We start from the raw sequence: 23,038 nt of genomic DNA on the forward strand, positions 1-23,038 counted from the left end.
TGGTTGGTGGACATGAGATTTGATTAATGAGCATTAGATTAGACAAGGGCTCGTCTAAAATGATAGTAATGTTAATTTACATTAGAGCCATAGCTTTTTAAGTCGGGTGGGGGGGGGGGGGGGGGTGCGCAGATACTATGTGATGGTTTTTGGGTGTCAAGGGTCTTACTTTTCCTGACTTTTCCTTACATTTTGTTAAATTTGGTGATAGAAGTTTGGGGTATAAAACTGGCTAACAATGTAAGATGTCATTTATGGATGACCCCTAAATGATAGGTCACACAGGTCACATAAGTCACAATGTAAGATGTCGGATGACCCCCTAACTGATAGGTTTTGTTTAGTGATACTCTGTTTATCACTTTGTTTAGTGATACAATGTTTATCACTTATCACTGGTGTGATGGCTACCAACAACATGCTGGCAACAAATCTTCAGACAGGAATGGTACAGCTTCATCGACATCAGCAGCTTCATCGACATCAGCAGCTTCATCGACATCAGCTTACAACATGACAAGGCACGACATCTCATTGAATGTCATGCCATATCTACATTCTGTTACCATTTATTATCTAGAAATTACCAAGTTCAGAATAAATACAATTATATAAATAAGTTTTAATAAATTGTAAAAAAAACTTTCCTTTAAAATATGATACATTGTGTTGTTTACAAAAATTATTTTTTACATTTTGGAATGTTTTAACTGACTTCCACTGTGGGGTCAGTATTTGATTTTAAATTATGATATCAAGACAATTTGTTAAAAACACAAAAAAGGCACATCATTTAGAGTTTAAGAAATAACTAGAGAACCACAGTCAAATTGACTGTTAAAAAAAGATAAAAATGTAAAATATTTAGTGAGATAAATGTAAATAGTTTTACAACCAAGCGGAGTAACAAAAAATGTTTAGGTAGAAATAAATTAAATAACAACCAAGGGAAGTAAAAAAATGTAAATAAAAATGTGTACATAAACATTTGAGTCACAACCAGTTAGCTAATATAGAAAATAACATCTTGATATATACACAACCTTTGACCTTAAAAAAAATTACATTCAGATCACCTTTGACCTTTAAGTATTACATTAATTAAAAGGGTTAGCATGTACAACAGTATCTTGGGTTAGAGAAATGAAAGACGTCTGATTTGAAGAGGCTTACAGGTTCAGTTTAAATATTCTAGGTACCAACACATGAGGCATATCAATATTTACAGTACACAGGTCACACAGGTCACATAAGTCACAAAGTCACATAAGTCACATAGGTCACACAGTCACATAGGTCACATAAGTCACACAAGTCACACAGGTCACATAAGTCACACAAGTCACAGTCACATAGGTCATGTGAACACAGAGGGATCTGCTTTGCTCAGAGTTAGTGATTGATCACATTTGGCATGGACGGAATTTAAAACAAATGTGAACACACCTTAGAATTTAAAACAAATGTGAACACACCTTAGAATTTAAAACAAATGTGAACACACCTTAGAATTTAAAACAAATGTGAACACACCTTTTTAGATATGGAAGTCTGATATTTAAAACCAGAGGCAGATGGAGAATGATGAACTAGGTCATAATTAGGTTCATTAAGCTAATTGGGTAACTAGTGAGAAGTTCAAGAGATTTGGATCTTATTGTGTCATAGACGGACCCAATTAGATCACCAATTGTTAAAGCTAATTGGTCAAGGACTGTTGGAACTAATTAGATCACTAATTGTTAAAGCCAATTGGGCAATAGACTGTTGAATCAATTATATCACCAATTGTTGAAGCTACTGGTGTCACAAAAGTTCCAGAGAGTTCTGTATCTCCTGTATCCAGTCCACAGCTGTAGAGACCCTGGCGAACCTGTTGGCAGGGAGGTTGGTCCGGAGCCTGCCACACTCCGTGCTGGACTGGCTCATGATGCCGGCCAGGACGTAGACGCCAGACGTGGGGTCCAGACACATCAGGGGGCCGCCACTGTCACCCTGGACAAATCAAAACATTGAGAATAGTCTAGGTCTAATCAACCTAATATGTAAATTTAAATCATCTTTCAGTATAAAAGCTTGTCTGTAAAAATGTATGAATTGATAAAGATCATTAAAAGGTGTTTTTTTTATTTTAACATAAACACATTTTAAAAACCTATATTATATTTTTTTATTTTTTTTTTTAATATATATTTTAAAAATTAAATATTTTTATAGAAACTTTTCAAATTTTTCGATCCTAGTTTTTAAATTTTCAATCCTAGTTTTTTAAATTTTCAATCCTAGTTTTTAAATTTTCAATCCTAGTTTTTTAAATTTTCAATCCTACTTTTTAAATTTTCAATCCTACTTTTTAAATTTTCAATCCTACTTTTTAAATTTTCAATCCTAGTTTTTACATTTTTTAAGTCCCAAAATTTAAAAAAGGTGGAAGTTTACCTGGCAACCGGTTGGACGGCCCATAATGTAACCGGTGCAGATGGTTGAGTTTGTGTCGACCACTGCCTCCCCAGCGACCACGTTCCTCCTGCACCGCTCCTCAGTCCACACCATCATCCTGGCATCTCGCAGGCGGCTCGGCTTCATGTCTGGCAGACAGTGGTCACAACATTTATTTTAGCAACAGGGGCAGATACAGGCTTAAAGACAAAATAACTCTACCATCCTCCCCCCCCCACAACCCAACCCAATTTAAAAGTGAGTATTATTGTCCCTCCCTCCCTGATTTCTGTCACATCCCTAAATTCTCAAACCCTAATACCCATCATAGATTCATATTCCCCCTACCCCTATCCCCTGCCACCTACCCCCCACCCCCTCCCAAAACTCACATTGCCTACTGTTGAGCAGCCCCCCCTCACACCCAGCCACCCCCCCACCACCCAGATTGCTTACTGTTGAGCAGCCCCCACCCCCCCCCACCCTGCCCCCCCCCCCACCACTCACATTGCCTACTGTTGAGCATCCCCCCTCCCACCCCCGCCCCCTCCTCCCACCCCTGCCCCCCCCCATCACTCACATTGCCTACTGTTCAGCAGCCCCCAACCCCCCCCTGCCCCCCATCACTCACATTGCCTACTGTTCAGCAGCCCCCAACCCCCTCCCCCCTGCCCCCCCCCCATCACTAACATTGTCTACTGTTCAGCAGCACCCAACCCCCCCCCTGCCCCCCCCCATCACTCACATTGCCTACTGTTCAGCAGCCCCCAACCCCCTCCCCCCTGCCCCCCCCCCATCACTAACATTGTCTACTGTTCAGCAGCACCCAACCCCCCCCTGCCCCCCCCCCATCACTAACATTGTCTACTGTTCAGCAGCCCCCAACCCCCCCCCTGCCCCCCCCCCCCATCACTCACATTGTCTACTGTTCAGCAGCCCCCAACCCCCCCCCCTGCCCCCCCCCCCCCCCCCCATCACTCACATTGTCTACTGTTCAGCAGCCCCCAACCCCCCCCCCCCTGCCCCCCCCCCCCCATCACTCACATTGCCTACTATTGAGCAGCCCGCACCCCCCCCCCCACCACTCACATTGCCTACTATTGAGCAGCCCGCACCCCCCCCCACCACTCACATTGCCTACTGTTGAGCAGCCCCCAGCCCGCCAGATAGCACTGGGAGCTGGGTAGAAACACAGCTCCCGGAGCTGGGAGACACAGTGGCTGGACCACATCAGAGAAGACCAGCTCCTGCTCAAGCTGCAGCAGGGCCAGGTCCCAGGCCACGCCCCCGTTCTCCTGGACGGCCGTCATGTTGTGGTAGTCAATCTTGGCCACCCGCACCATCTGCTGACCGCCTGTTGGTGTGGCCTGGTCGAGGAGGTAGCTGGTAGCACCTGCCACCACAGTGAAATAAAATGGTGTCTGTCGCAGGTCATGTCTCCCTACCAGTGGGACTGGGCTGAAACATAAGTTTTCTGTCAACTACATTGGTACATGGATCTACAAAATTTAGCAATCAAAATTATTCGTAAAATTTATTGGTAAAATTTATCTTTAAGATGTCTCCAAAATTTAGCCATACAATTTTTTTGTAAAGTCTAATCAATACAATCTATAATTAAATATCAGTAAAAATCATTTGTAAAATCCTTCAGTGAAATATATTAGTAAAATATATATCTCTATAGACCCTACTTAAACATTTTTTAAATTAATTTTGTGTATCTTTAGGACTATAAATAGGACCAGATCCCTGCGCCATAAGCAACCACTTACAAAATGATGCAATGAGCAAGTGTAAGGACCACACAACCACTTACAAAATGATGCAATGAGCAAGTGTAAGGACCACACAACCACTTACAAAATGATGCAATGAGCAAGTGTAAGGACCACACAACCACTTACAAAATGATGCAATGAGCAAGTGTAAGGACCACACAACCACTTACAAAATGATGCAATGAGCAAGTGTAAGGACCACACAACCACTTACAAAATGATGCAATGGGCGGCTGTAAGGACCACACAACCACTTACAAAATGATGCAATGGACCACACAAACACTTACAAAATGATGCAATGAGCAAGTGTAAGGACCACACAAACACTTACAAAATGATGCAATGAGCGGCTGTAAGGACCAGACGACTGCTGATCAGGACACCCCCACAAATTGGCTTGTCCAGAAAGGCAAGGGATACAACCCACGGCCACTTCCCAAGAGGAGTTATTCCCCCTCCTGCCACAGAAGATTCCAGAATTGGAGTTTTTCTTTCCCCGCATTCACCTGAAAAAATGTGATCAAAAAGTCTTTTTGCTACTGCAGCAACTAACGTCACATCGTAGGACTACATAACATATTCACATTTTTACATAATAACATTTTTATATATTCACATTTTTACATATTCATATTTTTTTTATTCACATTTTTACGTATTCATATTTTTATATATTCACACTTTAACATATTCATATTTTTTTAGGCAGAGGTGAAAATTGCTTGGCTAATGTGAAACAGTGTCTAATTATTAAATAAGCAAAATGTGAAACACAAAGGGGAAAAGATGTGAAACAAACAGTAAAAATGTGAAATAAAATATGGAAAAGAAGTGATACTATTCAATATGTAAACACACTCTTTATAAAATCTCACTTGATTACAAATAGGTAACAATTTGATCCAATTAACACACCTGTTATATGACCTAATTAGCACACTGTGTCACTGACCTTTGGGTACACACTGTATGTGTACGACCTGCCCTGAAGCACACAGGTCACTGTTTGCACAGTTTATGACAGGCGCAGGTTGACAGGCAGGCGCAGGCAGAAAAGAAGTGGCAGTGAGGTGGGTGGTATGAAAGATGCAAAGAAAAAATAAATAAGGTGCAATGGTGCCTTTATTCAGGTGTGTTGAAGCAAAATTAAATTAAATTTAAAAAAAAAACTAACATTGGTATTATATGTTTCTTAGGAATCTTTTTTTTTTTTTTTTTTTTTCTTTTAAATGACAAATGTTAAGATTTTATTTGAAGTATCAGGAACAAAAATTTCAAAGAAAATATATGAAGGCCAATACAAACACATATAACATTTAAAATTCAAAACAAAAAAATGAACTAAAATGTCAAAGTCTAATAACTGTCAACAGATTACCAGATGATGATATCCAAAAGGAAGGGGGGGGGGGGGTAGGAAAAAATTATAAAAAAGCATTTTGAAGTTTAAAAAGAAAAATTGTAATAAAAAAAATATTTCATGCAGATTGACCAATTAAATAAAATTGGACAATGGCCCCAGTGAAAACAGAAATATAAAGCTATACAAATGTGTTTGGTGATGTAATACAAACATGTTTGGTGATGTAATACAAACGTGTTTGGTGATGTTATACACACAGATTTGTTGCGGGAAGATGATGCAGCAAGCAGAGTTTTAAATAAATTAGAGATGGATATAAAGAAATGCCTGATCTACCAATCAACACACATGTTAATTAAATTAATTACTGGATAAAAGCTAATTAAAATGTATAAACCAGTACACAAGTAACATATGAACATTAAGGGTTCTTCTATGTCAGTGGGATTGGACTTTGTAACTGCCAGTGAAACCTTCTAACATATTTTCCTAAAGCAGGAGTTGAGGATGAAATTCTCCTTAAAATTTAATTAGCATAATTTGTCCAAAAGAAATTATTAGTTTTTGCTGTGAAATATTTTTTAATGTATGCTAACAATTAATTTAACTATACAAACCACTATCCTAAAGGTGCCTTATAAATATGCCAGTAAAATAAAAGGTGGATTGAATTCAATGCTGTAACTCTCTGAAACAAGTCAACAAGAGAACTGGGACCAACCTGAGCATAAAGTTTGATACCAGTGGCTTCCCTGAGTTCCATTCCCCAGGTTTCAGCGTGGCGTACCTGCTCTGGTCTGGTTGGGTGGGGTCTGACGGCCACGCCTTCAAATACCTTTGGGATAGACAAAAGGGAATATGGCTTTTTTATCTTTCATAATTTTTAAACACATTTTTTAATGCAAAATGGTGACCCACCCAAGATGGTGACCCACCCAAGATGGTGACCCACCCAAGATGGTGACCAACCCAGATGGTGACCCACGACCCACCCAGACGGTGACCCACCCAAGATGGTGACCCACCCAAGATGGTGACCCACCCAAGATGGTGACCAACCCAGATGGTGACCCACCCAGATAGTGACCCACCCAAGATGGTGACCAACCCAGATGGTGACCCACCCAGATGGTGACCCACCCAGTTGGTGACCAACCCCAGATGGTGAGACCCACCCAAGATGGTGACCCACCCAAGATGGTGACCAACCTAGATGGTGACCAACCCAGATGGTGAGGCCCACCCAGATGGTGACCCACCCAGATGGTGACCCACCCAAGATGGTGACCAACCCAGATGGTGACCCACCCAAGACGGTGACCCACCCAGATGGTGACCCACCCAGGATGGTGACCCACCCAGATGGTGAGACCAACCCTAGACGGTGACCCACCCAGATGGTGACCCACCCAGGATGGTGACCCACCCAGGATGGTGACCCAAAAAGGCACTGACCTCTTATTGAGGCTGGAGCAGACGTGAGCGCCATGAATGTCCAGCCAGTTGTCCCAACACACTGACCACCTGACGTCACTGATTGTTACCTCGAGCTCAGCAGACGGCAGGACTTGAGCTAAAACAAGTTTTAAAAACTGATGTGGTTACCCTAACACAAGATCAATGTCAAAAGTTTAAAAACTGATGTGGTTACCCTAAATCAAGATCAATATCAAAAATTTTTAAATGGATTGAAGCACAGAAAAAAAAATTAAACAAATGTAATTTTTTTACCATTGCAGAGAAGACAATGGAGGAGGGGGGGGGGGTGTGTAATCCAAATTTCTTACCACAGTCATCTTCGTCTCCTCCATTCTTCTTGCAGTCCACGTTACCATCACAGTGTTGAGACGTGTTGACACATGTGTAGTCAACACACTGGAACATCTCACCCCTACACCTAGCTAGTACACACACATGTCATGGGTTTAACATTAGTAAAATTTAAGTGTACACACACATCATGGGTTTAACATTTGTACATTCTAACTGTGAACATACATCATGGGTTAAACATGTGTACAATCTAAGCGTATACACACATCATGCGTGAAACATGTCTACAATCTGTTTGAATTTGTGGATTTTAGTTGTTAGCAAATTGAAAATATTCCAAACTGACCACAGTCCATCTCATCCCTGCCATTTCTGCAATCCTTGACACCATCGCAGACTTGAGTTCTTTGGATACACTGACCCGAGGGGGGAGAGCAGGAGTACAGGTTGTTTCCCCTGCAATCTAGAACAAGATGGCTGCAGTTAGTCATCATGACAAAACATGGCTGCTAATTTGTTTATCCTCAAAATTAAAACTATTGGCCTCAAAGAAATGTATTTATAAAAAGTCTACCTCAGACACAAAAAATAAAAACAGATCTTCATTGTTTACTTTCAGGAAATACTGAGGCTAGAAAAATCTGCTAAATGTTTTCAACAGTTTTAACAGTACAAAATTTTAAAATATCGACTGATGAACTGACCACAGTTTCAGCAGTACAAACATTTTGAACTATTGGCTGACAACAGTTTCAGCAGTAGGCCTACAAAATTTTAACTATTGGCTGACCAACTGACAACAGTTTCAGCAGTACAAACAATTTGAACTATTGGTTGACCAACTGACAAGAGTTTCAGCAGTACAAACAATTTGAACTATTGGCTGACCAACTGACCAACTGACCAACTGACCAACTGACCAACTGACCACATTTTTCCTCGTCCGAGTTGTCCCCACAGTCATCCAGGCCATCACACCACAAGCTGGGGATGACCTTGACCCCATTCCTGCACTCTCTGCTGGAGGAGCCTCGCGCTGAAAGGTTTAACAGTAGGACATTAAAAGGTTTAGCAGTTGGACATCAAAAGTTAAATTATTGTAGTTAACCTTGTCATGATTGAAATTACTTAAGTTAACCTTGTTACAGTTAAACTTACTACAATAAACCTTGTTACAGTTGAACTTACTACAGTTAACCTTGTCAATGTTAAACTTACTACAGTTAACCTTGCTAGAGTTAAACTTACTACAGTTAACCTTGTCACAGTTAAACTTACTACAGTTAACCTCGTCAATGTTAAACTTACTACAGTTAACCTTGTCAATGTTAAACTTACTACAGTTAACCTCGTCACTGAGATCATCACAGTTAAACATGTCGTTACAGTTAAACTTACTACAGTTAACCTCGTCACAGTTAAACTTACTACAGTTAAACATGTCGTTACAGTTAAACTTACTACAGTTAACCTTGTCAATGTTAAACTTACTACAGTTAACCTCGTCACTAAGATCATCACAGTTAAACTTACTACAGTTAACCTCATCACTAAGATCATCACAGTTAAACATGTCGTTACAGCGCAGCTGGTTGTTGTCCCACAGACACAGTTTGTTGGATACACAGCTGAAGCCATCACAGTCTGGGGAAATATGGATGCTGGATGATGGATGGTGGATGATGGATGGCGGATGGTGGATGGGGGATGGTGGATGGGGGATGGTAGATGGGGGATGATGGATGGTGGATTATGGATGGTGGATGATGGATGGTGGATGATGGATGGTGGATGGTGGATGGGGGATGGGGGATGGTGGATGGGGGATGGTGGATGATGGATGGTGGATGGTGGATGACAAGTGCAGGAAGTTAAATGCTGGATATAAGATGATGGATGTTGGATATCAGATGAAGGATGTTGGATATTCAATAATGGATCTCAGATGATGGATGTGGAATTATGGATATGTTGGTATTATGATGGATGAGTTAGTAGGTTGAATATGTGTGTGAGCCAAAGTATATGTAACATATGTCTGTTATATGTGTAATGTATGTGTGCTGTATGTGTAATGCATGTGTGCTGTATGAGTGCTGTATGTGTAATGGATGTGTGCTGAATATGTGCTGTATGTGTATTGTATGTGTGCTGGATGAGTGCTGGATTAGCGCTGTATATGTGCTGTATTTGTGCTGTATATGTTCTGTATGAGTGCTGTTCTGTGTGTTTGTGTTTCAATGAGCCTTACTTGGACAATTCATCTCATCCCCGCTGTCAATACAGTCATAGTCTCCATCACAGACCTTATGTTGGGGTATACACTGACCGTTAGGACATTTGAACTGACCAATCGCACAGGCTGTAACAAGATATGGGAGATTTAAACTGACCAATCGTACAGGCTGTAACAAGATATGGGAGATTTAAACTGACCAATCGTACAGGCTGTAACAAGATATGGGAGATTTAAACTGACCAATCATACAGGCTGTAACAAAATATGGGAGATTTGAACTGACCAATCATACAGGCTGTAACAAAATATGGGAGATTTGAACTGACCAATCATACAGGCTGTAACAAAATATGGGAGATTGGACATTTGAACTGACCAATCGTACAGGCTGTAACAAGATATGGGACATTTGAACTGACCAATCATACAGGCTGTAACAAGATATGGGACATTTGAACTGACCAATCATACAGGCTGTAACAAAATATGGGAGGTTGGACATTTAAACTGACCAGTCGCACAGGCTGTAACAAGATATGGGAGATAAACATTTGGAGAATAAAAACATAACACAAATTAGAAACATCATGAAGACATTTCAATATTGATGTGGTTACCGGAATAGAAACTATTGAAGTCAGCCAAGACGCATTCCAGATGCAGTTATACAAAAATTATTTTAGGCCGCTAGCCAAGAAATTTGTTGTGAAATTGCTCTTTGATTTGTTTGCTTGAGATTTTTTTTTCTTACCAGAAAAATTTGTTTAACTTCATTTTCTGTAAGATACAGCAATATTCACACAACTAAAACTCACACAATTCACTCACAATTCACACAACTAAAATACACACAATTCACACACACACATAATTCACACAACTAAAACTCACACAATTCACTCACACACACTCACACAATTCACACAACAAAAACTCACCAAAATTCACACAACAAAAACTCAACAAAATTCACACACACACACACACACACACACAAAATTCACACAATTCACCTATCTAAAACTCACCACAATTCACACAACTAAAACTCACATAATTCACACAACTAAAACTCACCAAAATTCACACAACAAAAACTCACCAAAATTCACACAACAAAAACTCACCAAAATTCACACACAAACACACACAATTCACACAATTCACACAACCAAAACTCACCACAATTCACACAACTAAAACTCACCACAATTCACACAACTAACACTCACACAATTCACACAACTAAAACTCACCACAATTCACACACAAACACACACAATTCACACAATTCACACAATTCACACAACCAAAACTCACCACAATTCACACAACTAAAACTCACCACAATTCACACAACTAAAACTCACCACAATTCACACAACTAAAACTCACCACAATTCACACACAAACACACACAATTCACACAATTCACACAACCAAAACTCACCACAATCCACACAACCAAAACTCACCACAATTCACACAACTAACACTCACACAATTCACACAACTAAAACTCACCAAAATTCACACACAAACACACACAATTCACACAATTCACACAACCAAAACTCACCACAATTCACACAACTAAAACTCACCACAATTCACACAACTAACACTCACACAATTCACACAACTAAAACTCACCACAATTCACACACAAACACACACAATTCACACAATTCACACAATTCACACAACCAAAACTCACCACAATTCACACAACTAAAACTCACCACAATTCACACAACTAAAACTCACCACAATTCACACAACTAAAACTCACCACAATTCACACACAAACACACACAATTCACACAATTCACACAACCAAAACTCACCACAATCCACACAACCAAAACTCACCACAATTCACACAACTAACACTCACACAATTCACACAACTAAAACTCACCAAAATTCACACACAAACACACACAATTCACACTATTCACCTATCTAAAACTCACCACAATTCACACAACCAAAACTCACCACAATTCACACAACCAAAACTCACCACAATTCACACACTCACACAATTCACCTATCTAAAACTCACCACAATTCACTCCCTCATCGCTACCATCCCTACAGTCCGGGATACCATCACACACGACATCCTGGGGCAGACATTCCAGGTCAGCGCACATAAACTCCTGGGCTGGGCAGACTACAACAGACAAAATACAAGAAATATTGGAGTTGTTGAACCCTAATTAGATGTTGACCATTAGTGCAGTTGATTAGTTTATTGTTCACTACAAGAGGGGTAAAATAATTTAAAAACTTGGCTACTTACTGTTTTTTGGTGTGGTTGTTTGAGTTGTAGTTGTAGTTGATGTTGTAGTAGCTGGTGTGGTTGTAGTTGCTGTGGTGTGGGTTGGTGTGGTTGTGTTTGGTGTGGTGATGGCTGTTGAGGAAGTTGGTGTGGTTGTGGTTGTGTTTGGTGTGGTTGCTGTTGAGGTAGTTGGTGTGATTGTTGATGCTGTCCATGTAGTTTCTGTGGTGACATCAGCTGCTGGTGTAGAGTTGGTTGATGATGTCGTGTTACCAACTTGTTGATCTACATATGTTTGACCTGATCAAATGCGATAGAAATTATCGTTATTAAGTTATATAATTATGTGTGAGGGCCAAGAGTGTGGGTGGCAACTTTGTGTGTGGGTATAACTGTGTAAATGTGTGTGGTGTGAGGGTCTGTGTGGTGTGAGGGCATGTGTGGTGTGAGGATCTGTGTGGTGTGTGTGTGGTGTGAGGGTCTGTGTGTGGTGTGAGGGTCTGTGTTTGGTGTGAGGGTTTGTGTGGTGTGAGGGTTTGTGTGGTGTGAGGGTTTGTGTGGTGTGAGGGTCTGTGTGTGGTATGAGGGTCTGTGTTTGGTGTGAGGGTCTGTGTGTGGTGTGAGGGTCTGTGTTTGGTGTGAGGGTCTGTGTTTGGTGTGAGGGTCTGTGTTTGGTGTGAGGGCATGTGTGGTGTGAGGGTCTGTGTGTGGTGTGAGGGTCTGTGTGTGGTGTGAGGGCATGTGTGGTGTGAGGGTCTGTGTATGGTGTGTGTGTGGTGTGAGGGTCTGTGTTTGGTGTGAGGGTCTGTGTGTGGTGTGAGGGCATGTGTGGTGTGAGGGTCTGTGTATGGTGTGTGTGTGGTGTGAGGGTCTGTGTTTGGTGTGAGGGTCTGTGTGTGGTGTGAGGGTCTGTGTTTGGTGTGAGGGTCTGTGTTTGGTGTGAGGGCATGTGTGTGGTGTGAGGGTCTGTGTGTGGTGTGAGGGTCTGTGTGTGGTGTGAGGGTCTGTGTTTGGTGTGAGGGCATGTGTGGTGTGAGGGTCTGTGTATGGTGTGTGTGTGGTGTGAGGGTCTGTGTTTGGTGTGAGGGTCTGTGTGTGGTGTGAGGGTCTGTGTTTGGTGTGAGGGTCTGTGTTTGGTGTGAGGGCATGTGTGGTGTGAGGGTCTGTGTTTGGTGTGAGGGTCTGTGTGTGGTGTGAGGGTCTGTGTGTGGTGTGAGGGTCTGTGTGTGGTGTGAGGGTCTGTGTTTGGTGTGAGGGCATGTGTGGTGTGAGGGTCTGTGTATGGTGTGTGTGTGGTGTGAGGGTCTGTGTTTGGTGTGAGGGTCTGTGTGTGGTATGAGGGTCTGTGTTTGGTGTGAGGGTCTGTGTGTGGTGTGAGGGTCTGTGTTTGGTGTGAGGGCATGTGTGTGGTGTGAGGGTCTGTGTGTGGTATGAGGGTCTGTGTTTGGTGTGAGGGTCTGTGTGTGGTGTGAGGGTCTGTGTTTGGTGTGAGGGTCTGTGTTTGGTGTGAGGGTCTGTGTGTGGTGTGAGGGTCTGTGTTTGGTGTGAGGGCATGTGTGGTGTGAGGGTCTGTGTATGGTGTGTGTGTGGTGTGAGGGTCTGTGTGTGGTGTGAGGGTCTGTGTGTGGTGTGAGGGTCTGTGTGTGGTGTGAGGGTCTGTGTGTGGTGTGAGGGTCTGTGTGTGGTGTGAGGGTCTGTGTGTGGTGTGAGGGTCTGTGTGTGGTGTGAGGGTCTGTGTGTGGTGTGAGGGTCTGTGTGTGGTGTGAGGGTCTGTGTGTGGTATGAGGGTCTGTGTTTGGTGTGAGGGTCTGTGTTTGGTGTGAGGGTCTGTGTGTGGTGTGAGGGTCTGTGTTTGGTGTGAGGGCATGTGTGGTGTGAGGGTCTGTGTATGGTGTGTGTGTGGTGTGAGGGTCTGTGTGTGGTGTGAGGGTCTGTGTGTGGTGTGAGGGTCTGTGTTTGGTGTGAGGGTCTGTGTTTGGTGTGAGGGCATGTGTGGTGTGAGGGTCTGTGTATGGTGTGTGTGTGGTGTGAGGGTCTGTGTGTGGTGTGAGGGTCTGTGTGTGGTGTGAGGGTCTGTGTATGGTGTGTGTGTGGTGTGAGGGTCTGTGTTTGGTGTGAGGGTCTGTGTATGGTGTGAGGGTCTGTGTGTGGTGTGAGGGTCTGTGTGTGGTGTGAGGGTCTGTGTGTGGTGTGAGGGTCTGTGTTTGGTGTGAGGGTCTGTGTATGGTGTGTGTGTGGTGTGAGGGTCTGTGTTTGGTGTGAGGGTCTGTGTATGGTGTGAGGGTCTGTGTGTGGTGTGAGGGTCTGTGTTTGGTGTGAGGGTCTGTGTGTGGTGTGAGGGTCTGTGTGTGGTGTGAGGGTCTGTGTGTGGTGTGTGTGTGGTGTGGTGTGAGGGTGTGTGTGGTGTGAGGGTCTGTGTGTGGTGTGTGTGTGGTGTGAGGGTCTGTGTGTGGTGTGTGTGTGGTATGAGGGTCTGTGTGTGGTGTGTGTGTGGTGTGAGGGTCTGTGTGTGGTGTGTGTGTGGTGTGAGGGTCTGTGTGTGGTGTGTGTGTGGTGTGGTGTGAGGGTGTGTGTGGTGTGAGGGTCTGTGTATGGTGTGTGTGTGGTGTGAGGGTCTGTGTTTGGTGTGAGGGTCTGTGTATGGTGTGAGGGTCTGTGTGTGGTGTGAGGGTCTGTGTTTGGTGTGAGGGTCTGTGTGTGGTGTGAGGGTCTGTGTGTGGTGTGAGGGTCTGTGTGTGGTGTGTGTGTGGTGTGGTGTGAGGGTGTGTGTGGTGTGAGGGTCTGTGTGTGGTGTGTGTGTGGTGTGAGGGTCTGTGTGTGGTGTGTGTGTGGTATGAGGGTCTGTGTGTGGTGTGTGTGTGGTGTGAGGGTCTGTGTGTGGTGTGAGGGTCTGTGTGTGGTGTGTGTGTGTGTGTTTGTGTGGTGTGTGAGTACACGTGACCTACCGTTGAGCACAAGGTGCAGCATGTGTGTGTGGTGTGTGAGTGTGGTGTGTGTGTGGTGTGGTGTGGTGAGCTAGTGCACGTGACCTACTGTTGAGCACAAGGTGAAGCACGACCGCCGTGCAGACGATGGCCAAGATCAAGGTCGTGACGACCAGAAAGATGACGAGGGCGGCCTTGAGCGAGATGTACGGCGAGATGACCTTGACCGTGGGGGTGAGGGTGGCCGCTGTGCCGTCTGTCCCGAGGGTCACGGGCTCTGCCGTCTCCAGGGAGGTGAAGCGGACATGGTCGGCATACTTGCGGGAGTTGTGGGGGGAGGGCATGGCGCCTCACCTGGGGAGGACAGAGGAGGTGGTGACGTCAGAGATGTGGAGGGAGGGGTGACCTTCTGGTGGATAGAGGGGTGACCTTCTAGTGGGCAGTTGACCTAGTGTGGACAGAGGGATGACCTATTCGTAGACATATAGATAACCTCCTAACTTCCGGTTTATATTTTAAGCGCTCATTACATGGCCACCCGCACATCTTAATTAATATAATTAATTAAAAACAAACGTTAATCACTTCCGTTTAATAAACATCAAAGAATGTTAGGTTTATAATAAATCTCGCGTCCAAAAACAAATGTAAACAGCAGCTGTGAGATTGATTTCCACGGACTTGAAGACCTGCCGTCAAAATCAAACTGACACTTTAACGCTTAATTGTTCTCATCAAGCTACCACGCATGCGCAAGAACTCGGCCAATAAAATCCTGAAACCTTTTGATGCAACTTTTAATTCTCGTTTATTTCACATCAAACCACCCAGCTAACGTGAGTGACATCATATCCAGATATCCACATCCAGTATCCACCTGCGTCAGTTAAGTAAATGAGTTTCTTAACCTGCATCTACCTGAGTGGGATGGCTAGTGATGGGGTGGTGTGTGGTTGTGTGTGATGGTGTGTGATGGTGTGTGGTTCTGTGTGGATGCGTGGTTGTGTGTGGTTGTGTGTGATGGTGTGTGGTGGTGTGTGGTGGTGTGTGGTGATGTGTGGTTGTGTGTTTATGTGCATGTGATTGTGATTGTGTGTATGTGATTGTGTGTGTACGTGATTGTGTCTGTACATGTGTGCCTGAATTTGTGTGCATGGGGTTGTGTGTTTGTGTGTATGTGATTATGTGTGTGTATGTGATTGTGTGTATGTGATTGTGTGTATGTGATTGTGTGTGTACGTGATTGTTTGTGTCTGTACGTGTGTGTGTGTTTGTGTGTAGGTGGTTGTGTGTGTATGTGATTGTGTGTGTACGTGTGTTTGTATGTATGTGGCCGTGAGTCGGACAATTAGTTGGCACGTGGTTACAACAGGTGTATTGAAATTTATTTCCTGTGAGTGGGTCTGTGTGGGGGTCTGTGTGGGGGTCTGGGTGGGGGTTCTGTGTGGGGGTCTGTGTGGGAGTCTGTGTGGGGTCAGGGTGGGGGTCTGTGTGGGGGTCTGGGTGGGGGTCTGGGTGGGGGTCTGAGTTGGGGTCTGGGTGGGGGTCTGGGTGGGGGATTGGGTGGGCGTCTGTGGGGAGATGGGGGACTGGGGGTGAGTGTGCGGGGGCTAGTTAGAGATGAGTAATGTGACAAGGCCATCAATCCACCATCACACTCACCCCACATCACCACACACACACACACACACACACAGCCTTGTTATCAGATCGAAGCTAGAACAAAGTGTGCTTTAAGTTTTTATAGCTGAGCTATTTAAGCGGCTCTTTGTGCCTGACTACATCCGGGCTAGCTGTCTGCGGCTCATGTTGGCTCAAGGTGGCTCATAGCTGTTAAACCTATCAGTTCTAGCAACCTGTATTTCATGATGGCTCATAGCTCTGTTAAACCTATCAGTTCTAGCTACCTGTATGTCATGATGGCTTTATTAAACCTATCAGTTCTAGCTACCTGTATTTCATGATGGCTTTATTAAACCTATCAGTTCTAACTACCTGTATATCACGATGGCTTTATTAAACCTATCAGTTCTAGCAACCTGTATGTCATGATGGCTTTATTAAACCTATCAGTTCTAGCTACCTGTATTTCATGATGGCTTTATTAAACCTATCAGTTCTAGCAACCTGTATGTCATGTTGGCTCTGTTCAACCTTTTGTGTGCGAGTGTGAAGGACATAAAGTCAAAATTTGTTTTAACAATTTTCTCAACTAAAAACTTTTGAATCAGATGGTATTAAAGATGTGCTTCTCTCAATTCGCAAATACTTTGTGAAAAAAAAACACGCCAAACATCTCGTATGGGCCTAGAGCAGGGGTTCCCAACCCCGTGCCCGCGGGCGCCATGGCGCCCGCCGAACGATTCGTATGTGCCCGCCTCTCACTATTCGACAGAGACATAATTTTTTCATAAATATTATCGAAAGGTTGAAGGGGATGGAAATCGAAAGTTTGACGGGAGGGGGGGGGGGGGGGGGTGCAAATCGAAAGTTTTGTTCCCGGGTGACGGGAAGGGTCGCTACGCCTCTGGAAGGAGTTTGTCGATTTAAAATAGGTGGTGCCCGCCACCCTACCGATATTTTAGAATGTGCTCTAGAGTAAAAAAAAAGATTGGGAACCCCTGGCCTAGAGTATCGAATCTTTTCACCTACGGCAATACCTACAAGGGTCAGAATTAGGCAGAGTTCGATTTCAGGGTTCTGGTCATAGATGGTATCGAAACTATCAAAATATCGATACGCTGTCCAGTACTCGTACCGTCTGCTCAAGACGATGAACTAAGCAGACGGTGGTCGATAATTTCAGAACATACAACAGTCATAGAATTAATTTTAATCTAAACCACAAGTCTACACACCCAACGGATACAAATTTAAGCGAGTATTCAGTATCGATACCACAAGCGTGAGGCAGACGTTCTGCTGAACACGTCATACGTGTCTATAAATAGAACAAATCTTTGAAATACTTAAATCATCTTTCTCAATTCTGTCAGGTTGGGTTTTTTTTTTTAAATTGCGTACCTTTTAGTTCCTAGAGTAAGTTAACCTTAGATTTGGAACCAGTTCTTTAACTACATTTTATCATCAGAGGTAAAGAGCTGTGTAAAAAGAGTACTGAGATTTAAAAAGATGGAAAAAAATCAATTTTAAAAAGAACTTACGATTGTCGGACCAAGTGAATAAAAAAACATGCGGGATCTGAGCGATCATTTCGACTCCACGAATTCTGGAAAGGTGAGTTTACGTGTGGGTGACTTCCCTTTATATGAAGGAGGGGAGGGGTTATCTTAGGGTGACTGGATTAATGGACGGCATTGTTTTCTACAGGGTGGAGTCATATGATGGGCGGCCATTGTAATCAGGGGGGGGCGGGGGTATATGATGGGCGGTTGTGTTTTGTGGGGGGGGGGGGGTCGTATAATAGACGGAATAAGTTAAGGAATAAGTCAGCCACACCATCATAGCTGCCCCTAAGTCAGACAAACATCGGACAAACACAAGACGAAAACAAGACAAAAACAAACACAAACCAAACACAAACACAAGACAAAAACAAACCAAAAACAAACACAATACAAACACAAACACAAGACAAACACAAACACAAACACAATACAAACACAACATAAACATTAGACAAACCCAAGACAAACCCAAGACAAACACAAGACAAACACAAGACATACACAATACACAAACACAACACAAACACAACACAAACACAACACAAACACAACACAAACACAACACAAACACAACACAAACACAACACATACACAAACACAAGACAAATACAAGAAACACACAAGAAACACACAAGACAAACACAAGACACAACACAAACACAACACAAACACAATACAAACACAACACAAACACAATACAAACACAAACCCACCTATGAAGACGACACTTGTCTCACCAGAGGACGGCCATCACACAGGGAGGTGGGGGGAGTTCTGGAAGACAAGAGGAACATTGGTTAGGTGTCATGGTGTTAGGGTGTCATGGTGTTAGGGTGTCGTGGTGGTAGGGTGTCGTGGTGTTAGGGTGTCATGGTGTTAGGGTGTCGTGGTAGTAGGGTGTCAATGTGATAGGGTGTCATGGTGTTAGGGTGTCGTGGTGGTAGGGTGGTAGGGTGTCATGGTGTTAGGGTGTCATGGTGTTAGGGTGTCGTGGTGGTAGGGTGTCATGGTGGTAGGGTGTTAGGGTGTCGTGGTGGTATGGTGTTACGTTGGTAGGGTGTTATGGTGGTAGGGTGTCATGGTGGTAGGGGTGTTATGGTGGTAGGGTGTCGTGGTGGTAGGGTGTCGTGGTGGTAGGGTGTAGTGGTGATAGGGTGTGTCATGGTGGTAGGGTGTCATGGTGGTAGGGTGTCGTGGTGGTAGGGTGTCATAGTGGTAGGGTGTCTTGGTGGTAGGGTGTCATAGTGGTAGGGTGTTACGTTGGTAGGGTGTTATGGTGGTAGGGTGTCATGGTGGTAGGGGTGTTATGGTGGTAGGGTGTCGTGGTGGTAGGGTGTCGTGGTGGTAGGGTGTCGTGGTGATAGGGTGTGTCATGGTGGTAGGGTGTCATGGTGGTAGGGTGTCGTGGTGGTAGGGTGTCATAGTGGTAGGGTGTCTTGGTGGTAGGGTGTCATAGTGGTAGGGTGTTACGTTGGTAGGGTGTTATGGTGGTAGGGTGTCATGGTGGTAGGGGTGTTATGGTGGTAGGGTGTCGTGGTGGTAGGGTGTCGTGGTGGTAGGGTGTCGTGGTGGTAGGGTGTCTAATGGTGGTAGGGTGTCGTGGTGGTAGGGTGTCTAATGGTGGTAGGGTGTCATGGTGGTGGGGTGTGTAATGGTGGTAGGGTGTCATGGTGGTAGGGTGTTATGGTGGTAGGGTGTCGTGGTGGTAGGGTGTCATGGTGGTAGGGTGTGTATTGGTGGTAGGGTGTCATAGTGGTAGGGTGTTACGTTGGTAGGGTGTTATGGTGGTAGGGTGTCTTGGTGGTAGGGTGTCATAGTGGTAGGGTGTTATGGTGGTAGGGTGTCGTGGTGGTAGGGTGTCGTGGTGGTAGGGTGTCGTGGTGGTAGGGTGTGTCATGGTGGTAGGGTGTTATGGTGGTAGGGTGTCGTGGTGGTAGGGTGTCGTGGTGGTAGGGTGTCTAATGGTGGTAGGGTGTCGTGGTGGTAGGGTGTCGTGGCGTGGCGTCTGTGTTTGTGATGATCCCTCCCCCAATGTGTGTCTGTGTGTGTGTCTGTGTGTATGTGTCTGTGTGTCTGTGTATGTGTGTCTGTGATGATCCCTCCACTAATCTGTGTCTGTGTGTGTGTCTGTGTCTGTGATGATCCCTCCACTAATGTGTGTCTGTGTGTATGTCTGTGATGATCCCTCCCCTAATGTGTCTGTGTGTGTGTCTGTGTGTGTGTCTGTGTGTGTGTCTGTGTGTGTGTCTGTGTGTGTGGCTGTGTGTGTGATGATCCCTCCCCTAATGTGTCTGTATGTGTGTGTCTGTGTGTGTGATGATCCCTCCCCTAATGTGTGTGTCTGTGTGTCTGTGTGTGTCTGTGTGTCTGTGTGTGTGATGATCCCTCCCCTAATGTGTGTGTCTGTGTGTCTGTGTGTGTGTGATGATCCCTCCCCTAATGTGTGTGTCTGTGTGTCTGTGTGTGTGTGATGATCCCTCCCCTAATGTGTGTGTCTGTGTGTCTGTGTGTCTGTGATGATCCCTCCCCTAATGTGTGTGTGTGTGATGGTCCCTCCCCTAATGTGTGTGTGTGTGATGGTCCCTCCCCTAATGTGTGTGTGTGTGATGGTCCCTCCCCTAATGTGTGTGTGTGTGATGGTCCCTCCCCTAATGTGTGTGTGTGTGATGGTCCCTCCCCTAATGTGTGTGTGTGTGATGGTCCCTCCCCTAATGTGTGTGTGTGTGATGGTCCCTCCCCTAATGTGTGTGTGTGTGTGTGTATGTGTGTGTGTGTGTGATGGTCCCTCCCCTAATGTGTGTCTGTGTGTGTGTGTGTGTGATGGTCCCTCCCCTAATGTGTGTCTGTGTGTGTGTCTGTGTGTGTGTGTGTGATGGTCCCTCCCCTAATGTGTCTGTATGTGTGTGTGTGTGAAGGACCCTCCCCTAATGACTTGATTAGTGTTATCCAACCTCACAGCGACCTCCACTCGGCAGGGGAGACAATTCATTTTTTATCTGACCAGGGGAGATAACCCTATCTTACACCACGGTCTCGCGTTACTGCCCCTGCATCTCTCCGGCAAGACGGTCTAGTTTTATTGCGGCACTTGCTGGGTTTTATTACAAGGATCATTGCAACACACTTGTAGTCGGGTAGTTATTTTAATCTTTTAATTTGGATTACCCGCCCCTTTATTAATCGAATAGCTCTATTTATAATAACCAAAGTAAACGTAAGTGGATTTTTTTAAAATGTCTGAAAGAAACTAGACGGGAAATATAGACGGAAAAAAGTAAGCTCTTAGGTTTGCAGCTGGTGATTACATGTTTATAACTTGTGACGACAAGTGGTGACCCTTAGGTATACAACTGGTGACCTGAGGTTTACAAGTGGTGACCTGAGGTTAACAGATGGTGACCTGATGTTTACAAGTGGTGACCTGAGGTTTACAAGTGGTGACCTGAGGTTTACAAGTGGTGACCTGAGGTTTACAAGTGGTGACCTGAGGTTTACAAGTGGTGACCTGAGGTTTACAGATGGTGACCTGATGTTTGCAACTGGTGACCTGAGGTTAACAGATGGTGACCTGATGTTTACAACTGGTGACCTGAGGTTTACAAGTGGTGACCTGAGGTTTACAAGTGGTGACCTGAGGTTTACAAGTGGTGACCTGAGGTTTACAAGTGGTGACCTGAGGATTACAAGTGGTGACCTGAGGTTTACAAGTGGTGACCTGAGGTTTACAAGTGGTGACCTGAGGTTTACAAGTGGTGACCTGAGGTTTACAGATGGTGACCTGATGTTTGCAACTGGTGACCTGAGGTTAACAGATGGTGACCGGATGTTTGCAACTGGTGACCTGAGGTTTACAAGTGGTGACCTGAGGTTAACAGATGGTGACCTGAGATTTACAAGTGGTGACCTGAGGTTTACAAGTGGTGACCTGAGATTTACAAGTGGTGACCTGAGGTTTACAAGTGGTGACCTGAGGTTTACAAGTGGTGACCTGAGGTTTACAAGTGGTGACCTAAGGTTTACAAGTGGTGACCTAAGGTTTACAAGTGGTGACCTGAGGTTTTCAAGTGGTGACACGAGGTTTACAAGTGGTGACCTAAGGTTTACAAGTGGTGACCTGAGGTTTACAGGTGGTGACAACAAGTATACAAGTGGTGACCTGAGGTTTACAAGTGGTGACCTGAGGTTTACAAGTGGTGACCTGAGGTTTACAAGTGGTGACCTGAGGTTTACAAGTGGTGACCTGATGTTTGCAAGTGGTGACCTGAGGTTTACAAGTGGTGACCTGAGGTTTACAAGTGGTGACCCTTAGGTATACAAGTGGTGACCTGAGATTTACAAGTGGTGACCTGAAGTTTACAAGTGGTGACCTGAGGTTTACAAGTGGTGACCTGAGGTTTACAACTGGTGACCTGGGCTTTACAAGTGGTGACCACTTACAAAAGGTTTGAAGATGACAGCTGTACTACAACAATGGCGCTAATTAGATAAGAGACAATCACGTGACCCCTGTACCGCCCCCTAGCTGCGTCATGTGTCCTCATTGACCCTCCACCCCCCCCCCCCCCCCCCCCGCCATAATGCAATTAGTAATGAGCTTACAATGAGACGATAGTGATGGCACCTGCCTCCCAGTTTGTTAGGGTTTGAACCCCTCCCCGTCAAGTACCTCCACGTAGTCAGTGAATCCCATTTCATATCCCAGCGACCCCATCAAGAAAAGATGGTCAACCATTGGGGGTCAGAAGGGGTCAAAGGAGTGGTCAAACGACCCAGGTGATCAACGAACTTTTTTACCAGCGCCGGTGTCCGCCCCCCCCCCCCCCCCACACACACACCTCCCCCCCCCTGTTGCTATCTTACCTAATCGACACCGTTTGACGCCCCCGTTGGCGATTGATCTATCTCATTGGTGATCGATGGCTGGGTATCGATACTTATCATATCGATTGATGGGTATCGATACTTATCACATCGATTGATGGGTATCGATACTTATCACATCGACTGATGGGTATCGATACTTATCAGCTCGTTATCAGCA

At 44.6% G+C, this 23,038-nt stretch overlaps 1 protein-coding gene across 3 annotated transcripts in view; it reads right to left on the reverse strand.

The window, feature by feature from the left end:
- Positions 1 to 151: 151 nt before the first annotated feature.
- The window catches only part of LOC131942411 (atrial natriuretic peptide-converting enzyme-like), a 38,789-nt gene continuing 15,902 nt past the window's right edge, over positions 152 to 23,038 (reverse strand). For 2 of the 3 annotated variants that reach the window (XM_059302279.1, XM_059302278.1), the window contains exons 2-17: positions 18,711 to 18,771; positions 14,919 to 15,163; positions 11,907 to 12,185; positions 11,667 to 11,777; positions 9,611 to 9,721; positions 8,893 to 9,003; positions 8,288 to 8,395; positions 7,706 to 7,822; positions 7,374 to 7,487; positions 7,042 to 7,159; positions 6,308 to 6,421; positions 5,176 to 5,225; positions 4,555 to 4,729; positions 3,572 to 3,897; positions 2,440 to 2,588; positions 152 to 1,995 (exon numbers count right to left, since the gene is read on the reverse strand). In XM_059302279.1, coding sequence (XP_059158262.1) covers positions 1,807 to 1,995; positions 2,440 to 2,588; positions 3,572 to 3,897; positions 4,555 to 4,729; positions 5,176 to 5,225; positions 6,308 to 6,421; positions 7,042 to 7,159; positions 7,374 to 7,487; positions 7,706 to 7,822; positions 8,288 to 8,395; positions 8,893 to 9,003; positions 9,611 to 9,721; positions 11,667 to 11,777; positions 11,907 to 12,185; positions 14,919 to 15,153 — 2,307 coding nt within the window. In that variant the 5' untranslated portion in view covers positions 15,154 to 15,163; positions 18,711 to 18,771 and the 3' untranslated portion in view covers positions 152 to 1,806. Of the gene's footprint in view, positions 1,996 to 2,439; positions 2,589 to 3,571; positions 3,898 to 4,554; positions 4,730 to 5,175; positions 5,226 to 6,307; positions 6,422 to 7,041; positions 7,160 to 7,373; positions 7,488 to 7,705; positions 7,823 to 8,287; positions 8,396 to 8,892; positions 9,004 to 9,610; positions 9,722 to 11,666; positions 11,778 to 11,906; positions 12,186 to 14,918; positions 15,164 to 17,973; positions 18,039 to 18,710; positions 18,772 to 23,038 lie in introns of those variants that run through there. The other variant, XM_059302280.1, reaches the window with a different exon arrangement.

Source organism: Physella acuta, unplaced genomic scaffold (genome assembly GCF_028476545.2).
Source record: "Physella acuta isolate Inbredline_101_S28 unplaced genomic scaffold, ASM2847654v3 ptg000405l, whole genome shotgun sequence".
NCBI lineage: Eukaryota > Metazoa > Mollusca > Gastropoda > Physidae > Physella > Physella acuta.